At 45.4% G+C, this 10,704-nt stretch overlaps 1 protein-coding gene across 1 annotated transcript; it reads left to right on the top strand.

Annotated features, from left to right (window-relative positions):
• The first annotated feature begins 1,656 nt into the window (after window positions 1-1,656).
• Window positions 1,657-9,199, top strand: LOC116217221 (uncharacterized). Its single transcript, XM_085236764.1, has 3 exons — window positions 1,657-2,095; window positions 6,503-6,667; window positions 7,929-9,199. Exons 1-3 carry the CDS (start codon window positions 1,793-1,795, stop codon window positions 7,932-7,934), a joined length of 474 nt encoding a protein of 157 aa, XP_085092890.1. The 5' UTR covers window positions 1,657-1,792; the 3' UTR covers window positions 7,935-9,199.
• The last annotated feature ends 1,505 nt before the right edge of the window (window positions 9,200-10,704 follow it).

Raw genomic sequence — 10,704 nt, 5'->3', positions numbered from 1 at the left:
TATTTTTTTTTTGTTTGTTAAAATGAAAGTGATTGTTTGGCTTCTAAATACTTTGAATGCGCTTTCCTGCCAATGGGATTTTTGGTGTACCAATACCCTTCAGAAAATGTAATAAAAAAACAAAATCAAATCATGTAATTTTCCACATTTTCCTTTAAGCTGCCACATAAGAAGCCTACTGCACCAAACCTGACTGCTAGGAAGTAACGGGTGCTATTTGTTTTCTGGAGAAGTACCTGCACGAAGAAAGGAAGGAGTATCAGTCACTCCTGTATCCAGGAGTGCTGCCAAAGGTGGGGATACAGCAAATGCCCTTGAATTGGTTGCATCATCTACTATTCAGAAGTAATCACAATTCCTGTTTTCTGGCTTCTCTGGAAGCATGTGAGCTTATCACAGAAAGAAAAACAATGCTCCCAGTGCTGAAGGTGGGGTTTAAAAATCAGAATCTCAAATATGCAAAGCCCTTACTGGGTAGTGAAAAGGGGATGTAAAGGGAATAGCATAGTTTCCTGGGTGAAAATAAAATAAGCACAGTACACGTGGCTGATAAATGCAAGGAGGGAGATGAGAATTGTCATAGCTTCTTCGGGTACATAGCATAAGGGGATAAGAAGTGCATGTGCCCAATGGCCTGTAGTACATATGTTTTAGTGTTTGGAGAAGGAAAATGCATCTTTATTTGATGGCTTAAAATATATTTCAGAGTGCACAAACTCTCTATAGAGTGAATTCAGAGGAGTTTGCAGCTGTGAGAAGTAGCAGTGCAGATCTAGAGAAGGGTTCTAGTGTCAGTCCTTCCAGGTAGGTTCTTTACAAACTACTTGATAGCTAGAGTTGTGAGGCACTGAGAAGCAAATACAGGAGTTGATGCCTATATCTGGCATAATGTTCAATGGGAAGCAGTTTCTGTAGGAGATGGCACACCCTAATACTAGCCAAAGTCAAGTCCACAGGCTCAGAAGTACAACAAGCTGAATTCCCTGGATAGTTCCTTTTGAATGCAGCCCTTAGATTTTGCTCTAAACTGTGGCAACTTTCGCTTTGAATTGTCCATCCACATGCATGACAGGAATGAAAGAAAACACATGGCCTTCTGTACCTGGTCTTTTTGTGGCCTTTGTCCAGTAACAGGAAAGTAGATTTCGGGGTTTCTGTGCTTATTCTGTGAAGTCCTCTTGCTTCATGCTGGTCTGAAGAGGACAAGTCTTAAGAAGTTTACTCCCTAGTTTTATTGGGAGCACGAGAATTTTCTTTTGAGGAGGCCACAGCACCGCTAGAAATCTCTCCCAAGGAGACTGTTCCCAGGGAAGCAACGGGCATTGCCAGCGGCTGGGAGACTTCTCTCCTTCTGAGCAAATATAGTCTGGAGCTGGACAAGAAGCGCACTAGGAGCAGCACAGGCCCTCTTTTCAGGCCGCTGTCAGAAAATTCGTTTGGCTGATTTAAACCTCAGCGGTTTGTGATTTGTGACTAGCTTCATCTGTGATTATTAGTGACAGAAAAAAACAACAGCGTGCGTCATCACTGGCAGTAGCCCAGCTGGTGTCGGGGGCACCGCGGGAACCCACTACGACTGCTCGCGGAACGGCACCCGCGCCGCCGGGGCCGGGGCCGGGGCCGGGGCCGGGGCCGGGCCGGGCAGCGGCACACCGCGCCGCTGCAGGGAGCGCGCCGGCGACGGGCTGAGCCGCGTCACGCAGGCACGGGGCCGCCAAGGCCGAACGGAAACGCTGCTCCAGCGGCGGCCGGAAGCAGGACCACCATATTTGGCGTTTCCACCTCGCCTTTTATGGTCTTTCCGATGCCCAAAAAAGGCGCTTCCTGCTTCCACCCTCCCGGGACTGCGCGATGGATTTTCCGGGAGCCCGCTGGCCTGAGAGCTGCTGCCGCCTCGGCGCGGTCCCGCCCTCAGCCCGGGGGCGACCCGGCGGGTTCCTTGCACGCGGCGGACCCTGAATTGGCCGCGGGCGGCTCTGGGTTTGGGCAGCGTCTGCTTCGCCCGGGGCCCAACGGTAGGCCCAGAGCCGTTCGGACGCCCGGCCCGGGGGAGCTGCGGCTGAGGGCCCCTGACCTTCCCTCGCCCCGTGTTCCGGTGCGGTTTCTTTCGTAGGGGCTTTGTCGCTTTGTATGCGTCCGTCAGAAATAGGTACGGTGCAGTTTAACCCGAGGAGTGCTGAAGGAGCCGTTGCCTGTGTTCAGCCAGGCTTTTCTTCTGTAGAGCCTTTCCATAAGCTGCTGTTCACTTAGGGAAATGGGGACAGTCCTTGCCTAGGTGGTTGTTTAGCTCTTTAATTGTACTGCTCGGCCTGAGAATCCTTCTAGAAGAATAGATTCTTCAGTCACTTTTCCGTTAGAAATAAAGAGCTGTAAGTCAGCTCTGGTGATTCTGAAAAACTCGCCTTCCCCTTGTGTGCTGTGTGGCCTGTTGTTTTGTGCCTTGTTGTGTTCTGGAAATGCTACTAGAGATAAAAGTTGTGAAATACAACTGTAAAGCAATTTTAGTTGCAGCTGTGGATTGGAACATTCACTCTGGAGTGAATGAGTTTATTTCTGGCACTTCTGATGGCGGTTCATATGTAGTCAGAAATCTGACAAAGTTCAAGAAAACATACAGCACAGGAGCATTTTGCTTGATTCTATTGGCTAAAGGTTTTGGCTGTGATTCTTATTTTTGTGTAAATAAGTTTGAGGTGGTAAGAAACTCCAGGTGTACTCAGGTGAACTGGAAAGCAGCTATGAGTCATAGAATTTAATGGCAGAAGCTTTCTGTAATTCTGACATTCTTCTCAAGGATGAGGGCATTATTGTGAACAAAACTACGTTCCAGGAGATGCTGCTGTGGCTGTAACATGCCAGAGGTCTGTGGTGCCATAAAATGAACACACAAAGATCTTCATTTTTTAAAATGTGTCAGCATGAAAATGGAATAGCTAAAAAGTAAGCAAATGTTGATTAAAAACTTGCTAAGAAAACTGTCGTAATTGATGAAAAGAAATCCAGTTTCTGGTCTGTTGTCAGAGGTAGTCCTGGAACATTCTTCTAGCAATTGTGACCTGTGGCTAATAAATTTCGCAAGCTGGAGCCTCTCTTTGTGTTTTTTGTGTAACTCTATCCAAATGATTTATGGAGTTGGGCAGGGTTACAGTATTCATGGTATTTGAGTGAAAAGTGAGTATTAGCGTATCCAGGTGCTGCAAGAAGTAGAGGCTTTTGTGTTCTTAAACTCTCTACTTCATAATTTCATTTGATTGCTATTAAGAATTACTGCAGAATGTGCAGAATAATAAAGTTTCTGTGATAGGGGAAATCGAGTTCTGTAGCTTCTTTGTGGTTGAAGAAGCGGAGTCTGTTTTGTATAGTGAGTAGTTTGTACCTCCTGTCATCCTTTCCTGTACCTTGTGTCATTCTCCTTTGATGTTTCTGATAAGTAGAGGCCTGCATTATCCACAGTCCCTTCTTGAGCAGGTTTGGCCAGATGACCCCCAGAGGTTCCTTCTAACCTAAACCACTCTGTGATTCTCTGATGTAGGATGAATATAGATTAATTGAAGTATATATTTTTGTCTCCTATGTTCTTTATTACTTGTCAGATATTTCCAAACATTCCGTCTGGCTTTTGAGCAGTGATCTGATCACTCCAGTCACTCCAGAATGTGTGGAGACAAAGCAGTGAGAGTTGGCAGAAGTAAAGAGAGGAAATATGGCAACAGGTGAACCTCAAATAGCTAACTACTAGTGCAATAAGTTCAAGATTATTGCACGTAGAACGGCAACCGGAGAGAAAAAAAGCCTCTATGGAGAAGTCTTTTGCATTACGGGGTGTTGTTGGAATCTTATGTTACAGGAAATTGAGGCTGCCTTTTAAACTAAGGTCTTTATGTATAAAAAAAAAAAAAATTAACAGTAAAATATTCCCCACTTATAGAATGTGTTGTGTTTACGTAGTTCTTGTAGTAGTTCACTGGGATCTCAGGTTTCCTTTTCTTGCTTGGAGGAAGGCACCTCTGTGAATGTATTTCATTATAAAAAAAATTGTAACATTTTATATGAGAAGGACAGACACCTGTCTTTTTTTTCAACATGCTGCAGTTTCTGGTTTTGAAAGGCAATGGCAGTGAATGGGTGAAACACTGGATGAGAGGAGGCTGTCACTGTTATCATAACCAGCAGACCAAAGAGGGAAGATGGGATGCTCTGTCTGAATTTGTGCAAAATGACACAGTTGTCATGGCAGGAGATACTCTTTTTCTCTAAAGATGAAATTGCCACCATTTCAGTCCTTAACACAACTTTAAGTGATAGTGTTTCACCACAATAGTGCTGTTAACAAGCTTTTAAACTTGTTTTGCTGTGTATCGCCTACCTTTCCATGTCAAACCTCTGTCTTATTTCATAAAAACTATTCTGTTGGTAAAGGGGTAAAGGACTGTAGTGTTGCTGTTTGTTGAAAGGCGTCTTGTAAGTTCCTATTGAGCACAATACAGAAACCACTGTGTAGCATTCCATTTCTTGCATCTCTGTTCTCTCTTCCTGTCTCTTTTTCATTGGTGTACTGATGGACAGTTGGCTGAGTATGAGCCAGCACTGTGCCCAGGTGGCCAAGGCGGCCAGTGGCATCCTGGCTTGTATCAGGAATGGTGTGGTGAGCAGGACTGGGGAAGTAATTCTATCCCTGTACTTGGCATTGGTGAGGCCTCATCTCGAGTGCTGTGTTCAGTTTGGGCCGCCTCAGTACAGAAAGGACATTGAGGTGCTGGAGTAGGTCCAGAGAAGGGCAACAAGGCTGGTGAAGGCCTTGGAGAATATGGCCTATGAGGAGTGAATGAAGGAACTGCGGCTGTTGAGTCTGGGGAAGAGGAGGCTGAGGGGAGACTTTATTGCTCTTCCAGTACCTGAAAGGTGCTTACAGCGAGAGCGGGGCTGGTCTGTTCTCACTGGTGACAGGTGACAGGACGAGGGGAAATGGCCTCAAGTTGTGCTAGGGGAGGTTTAGGTTGGATACTAGGGAAAAAAACTTCTTTACAGAAAGGATTGTTAAGCACTGGAATGGGCTCCCCAGGGAGGTGGTTGAGTCACCATCCCTAAATGTATTTAAAAAACATTTGGATGTGGTGCTCGGGGACGTGACTTAGCGGTTGTTAGAGTTAGGGTATGTGGTTAGATTGTGGTAGGACTTGAGGATCTTTAAGGCCTTTTCCAACATGAGCAATTATATGATTCCCAAGGTAAGAATCTCTTTTCTGAAGTTTTGTCATTTATTTTTACTTAATGCTGAAGATCTACCTATGGGTGTGGTTCGGAAATCTGTCCACTTGCTCAATCATTGACCAACATTTTTCAGGAGGACCTTGAGCTGATGTAACTCTCTGAGGGAGTTGTAACCTTCATCCAGCAACTTGAAAATGATTTCAGTTTAATGGACAACAAAATTGGGCTGCTAGTGGAAAAACAAAATTATGCTGCAGGATCAAAGTGTACTGTTAGGAGATGAGCAGAATGAATTGAGGCCAGTGGCAGTTAGTCAGTGCAAAGAGTTCCTGTGCTCAGATCTCACTTGCTCAGACTTGCTGGAAAATATTCCCTCAGACTTGCAGGTTTTCCTCCCACTAAGTTCATACTCTGTTATGCTTACTTAGCATATATTCCTAGAAGGATGGCAGTAGAAGAAAAAGAGACAAGACCTGAAGCATTTTAAAAGTAAACAAATGAGCATAAAAGAAAACCCACACCAAACTCCACTGACCCAATGAAGGCAGCAGACTGAATGGTGGAAGGCCTTGAGAACTGTTTTGTTGTTCACTTGTGGTTACATTGGTCATGAACTTGCACACCTTAATTTCTCACACTTTGGATGCTGTAGCAGAGGGTGGAGGAGATTGCAGAGCAGAAAATGTACTCTGGCCGCTTGGTGTTTGTTAGCTGGTGAAGGCCTGCTCTGTCACTTTGCTGATGATTAATTTCACAAAAGCTCAATGACGTCGCTGAGGCAGCGGTTCCTTTTTTCATTCAAGCTGAAGATCTGGTCACCTTTTCCTTTGTTCTGAATAGTATGGTGCTAGGCTTAACCCGGTGTGAAATTCTGAACTGTGGCAGTAAAGTTCAGTTCCGAAGGAGGCTCCAACTCTCAGACTGATGCTGGCAGCAAAAAATGCCGTTGTTCTGAGTATGTAGAGGCAGTAAAATAGAAAATGGGTTGGGGCTTGAAGCCCTGTTTAGAAAGAAAGGGGTTTCCAAGCATTTTCAGGACACTACCAGCTCTGATAGTAATCACTACTCAGAGTGGTCAGTCTTTCTAGGGTTCTCAACAAACTCAGGAATTCAGGGTCAGGATGGAGAACTCACTGCTCCAACAAATGATGTTCCTCTTCATCAGCTCCAGACATACCTTGCCTCTGTTTTTTCCACATGCAAGAAAGCAGCCTCTCAGGCGCAACTTTTTCCAGTATTGCTTATTTTGGGATGGTTAAGCGTGTAATCTGTTCCTCTCTGTCCTTTGCAGGATGTCGTTTCTCACAGCAAAAAGCTTTCTAAGGAGAATGAGAAACAGCTCTCTGACATGACGACGCTGAACAAGCAAAAGGGAGACTTGAAAGCTTTGAGCAAAGAGAAGAGGGGAAAAAAAAAAAAGCTGGAAGTCTGTCGACATCTTTTCTACTTCCTTCAGGTATGCAGCTTCTCGTGCTGCTCCTAGAGCACTCCTCTTGTCATAGAGGCTTCCATGTGTCAGCGCAGTCTTTGCAATGCGCTGCAGTGTTGGGGCATTGTAGTTCTTTGTGGCTCTGGCCTTTGTGGACACATGCACCAAGCATTTTTTTTGTAGACTAGCCCGGTGTAGTTGGGCAAGCTGATTTTTCAGATGCCTAAAAGCAAATGCACAGAGTTCATGGATTTGGTCATCTTCACGCTGTGTAACTGTGCATCCAGCCAAAGAGAGGAATATCTGCTGTGTCAGCTTTCCCAAACAGAGCTGCTGGAGGAGATCAGGTATGTTGCAACATAGGACACAACCTTGCTGTTGCCTCAGTTTGGACAGTTTCTGGAATGGAAGCCGTTCTTGTGTGATGTCCTGGGCTAAGTTGCAGATAACACTAAACTGTCCCTGCATTCTGCTTATCCTCTTTTACGTTTCTCCTTTCTGTAATCTGGGAAGGAGGAATTAACTTTGTTCTTTAGGAATTAAGCCATTTGTCTTTATCCCCTAACTTTGTTGCTCAGGAAGGCACTATTTTTGATCTAATGTAATGTCTTCCTAAAATTCAGTTCAATCTAAATTCTCTGCTGTCTAGTAAGGACTGCCAACAGATTGCAAGCTGGGGTATTACAGGCCAGCGGTGGAGCTAACAGGGAGGCCTCTGAATTTTCAAAAAGGAATAAGAAGGCTGAGAATCAGGTGCTTTGTATGATGTTTTCACTGGTTGTCCTATTTCAAGATTCTGTTTGTCCATAGGCACATTGGCTTGGTGCTTATGGCTTCAGTTCTTTATGATACAGATCTGCACCACTTGCTGCCTAGACCAAATACACATATTGTTGGAGGAGATTACTCTATGCATTTTATATATATATATATATATATATACACACACACACACACACACACATATATATATATATATATATATATATATATATATATATGTATATATATTTAATGCTTTTGAAGTGTGAGAGTGGTATATGCCTTCATACAAGTAACGTCTAAAAGAAATGTATTTTTTTTTTTTGTTCTTTTTTCTTTTTACTTTTTTCTTGACCAGTGGTTCAGGGAAATGTGGATGCTTTCTTCTCTGCTGCTATGTTTCCCATAGTGGTATCATAGGAATGGCTTCTGTTGTTGATTGCTTACTTTCTTATTTTAAATGCTGAAGGAAATATACCGTTCTTTTTCTTCTGTTCATGTAAAACTCCCTTTGTTTCTTTTGTAGATTTGAGTTGTGCTCTGGAACAGAACGTACAGCTGGATCTAGAACAGTTACCGAAGAGGAGTCTGCAGGCAAATGGTGCTGGATTTCTCAGTCAGAGATCACGAAGTTCCTTGCCTCCTCACAAAGTGTTCTCATATTTTTCTTAAATAGCATTGCATGTTACTGCTGTACTGAGACTTTTACAACAAATCTATTATCTGTTTCCCAAAGGTGATGCTGAGGAGCACGCCTCATGATGACTTATGCATACCTCATGTTTCATATTAATTCTTCCTTTGGGTCAAAGTAGACCAAATCCTTGAAACTGTGCTGAATAACTGTCCCACTGTTATTAAAACAGTTCAGCTGTGGTGCCTGTGGTCAGAATACCCTGCGGCAGGTCCTGGCACTGGTTGTGAATGAGAGAACTGATGACAAATTGATATAATGACTGATCAAATGGATATTTACAAGCCTTGGGAGACCTGGATGTGATCTCAGAGTGGTGAGGTCAGGTACAGAACCTGCTACTACAATGATTCTTCTAAGAGTTGCTTGGCTGTTTTGCATTGCTCTTGTGAGAGGTAGATTGTGTTTTTGCAGTAGAAGCTTCCACTATTTTCTGTATGTAGTATAGGCCTTTACTGAACTTACAACTCTCTTGTGGAATAGCTGTTTTCCTTCCACCAAGAACATTGCTTAGCAGAGTAGAAAGTTAAGATTTGGGGCATTCTGACTGAGGTGGAATTGAGCCAGGCACAAGATAAGGCAAATATGCAGGGTGGAGAGAGAGACCAGCACAGGACAGAGCGAACGTGCTCATTCTTGGAATTATTGTCCTCCATGGAAGAGTACCAAACATACCCCAGAAACAACAGGTTGGTAGTGGACCTTATATGGAAATATATCATAGAAACAGCGTTGGGGAAATAGTGAGCCTGAGATGCTTAACCAGTGAGCAGGCACCAGGAGAGCATTACCTGCGTCAGGTTTAGAGTATGGAACAGAATGAATTTCGAAGAGTGGTGTGCAATTTCTCCCTTGCTAATAGGGGGCGTGTGCCCGTTGCTGCAATAATGAATAAACTTGGCTGCTATCAGTAAGATCCTTGCCTAATCTGAAATTTTTGACTTTCAGTGTTTCTCACAAACGTGTAACCAAAACCAAATTTGGTTAATTGTTCCAAGCCATCCTGGAATTGGCTGCACACATTTGTCCGATTGATACCAGTTTTTTTATCACCTCAGACACTGGCTGAAAAATTAGAATAATAAAAAGCATGACAACATCAATTTGCTGGTTATTTATTTATTGACAGATGTTCATAAGCACGTAGCGCAGGTTTGGTGGGGTTGTCGAAGATGTCCTTGTTTTTTTTTTTTATCGTCTCCCCTCCCCTTTCTCTTCTGTGTTTTTCCTCTGCCATTAAAAGAGAAGGGATTGCTGGGTGCTGTGTGCAGATCCGCATCAATCCTACAGGTGAAGTTATTTCCACAGTCTCTGATGCCATCGCGTGGCCAATCGGCAAAACTGCGTCGAAGTTGTTTGCGCGGTATGTGTTGCCCCCTCGTGGCCAAGAGGGGGAACTGCGGATAATTTGATTCTGCTGTCTATGATGCCGCCTCGTGGCCACTTGAGGGAACAGCTAAGAAGCTGTTTCCGCGGTCTCCGGTGCCCCCTCGTGGCCAATCGGTGGAATTGAGGCCGTGTGCGTTTGGTGCCGCAGGCAGCACGGCGCATGCGCGCAGGCACGCGGAACTGGTGTACGTACGTTCTCGTCGCTCTGCGCAGCTAATCCTCCGAGCTTTGTTATGGTTAGTCCTCCAGGCAACAGCGCGCATGCGCCAGAAAACTCATAACTAGCATTCAAATTTACAGCACCTTAGGTGCAGGCGAGCAGTCGATTCCTGGACCACTGACTCAGCAGTGGTTTTCTCTCTTGCAGAAACGGCCGTGCTCCTTGTCTGTTTTTTCGGACGGTTTGAAATCGAGCCAGCCTCCGAAACGTACTATTCTGACTCCCAGCGGCCCCTGCGCCCGTCGATAATAAGGAGTCGATAATAAGGAGTCGGAAACGATGCACGCGTAGGTGTGTACTCGAAAATGCGCATGCGAAAAAAATCAGTGCACACTGCCGCACGCGCAGTGCAGTGCCAAACGAGGCGCATGCGCGTTTGCCGTCCTGGGGCTGGTGCATGCGTAGAACCTTCTCGAGACAGGCACGTGCACAGTGCGGTGTAGAGGCTGGGACATGCGCAGCGCGGTCCCGAGACTTGCACATGCGCAGTGCCGTGCTGACGCTCGGGCATGCGTAGTGCTGTGCCGAGAGTGGCGCATGTGTAGTGCCGTATGGGGAGTGGCGCTTGCGCAGTGCTGTGTATGGGCTCGGGCATGCGTAGTGCTGTGTCGAGAGTGGCGCATGCGTATCGCCGAGCCGATACCGGCACACGCGCAGTTCCGTGCTGGGACTGGCGCTTAAGCAGCGCCCGGATTCGCGCATGCGTGTTGCTTTCCCGAGACTTGCCGGTCTCGGGTTGCTGTCGTGTTGCTGCTGCTGCACGCCGGTACTGCGACAGCGAATCTCCGAGCTGCTCGCGTTCCACTGCCGCTGAGAGGGCTTTTAAACGGCTGGGGGTGGAAGGAGACGTTTGCTAGTTCACTGGGGTTTTGTAATGACTGTTGCTATGTATTTTTCTGTTACTCTTACTGGTTTGTGAAAAGATTGCACTGTATGTAGTTACTGGGTGCTGTTGGTCAAAAGTTTTACATGGAGTTTGTCTTATGTCTTCCCTTTGAC

The sequence above is a fragment of the Meleagris gallopavo genome, chromosome 15, assembly GCF_905368555.1.
Source record: "Meleagris gallopavo chromosome 15, MGAL_WU_HG_1.1, whole genome shotgun sequence".
Lineage (NCBI taxonomy): Eukaryota > Metazoa > Chordata > Aves > Galliformes > Phasianidae > Meleagris > Meleagris gallopavo.
The sequence above is the reverse complement of the archived record's forward strand: the minus strand, read 5'-3'. Positions and strand labels throughout refer to the sequence as shown.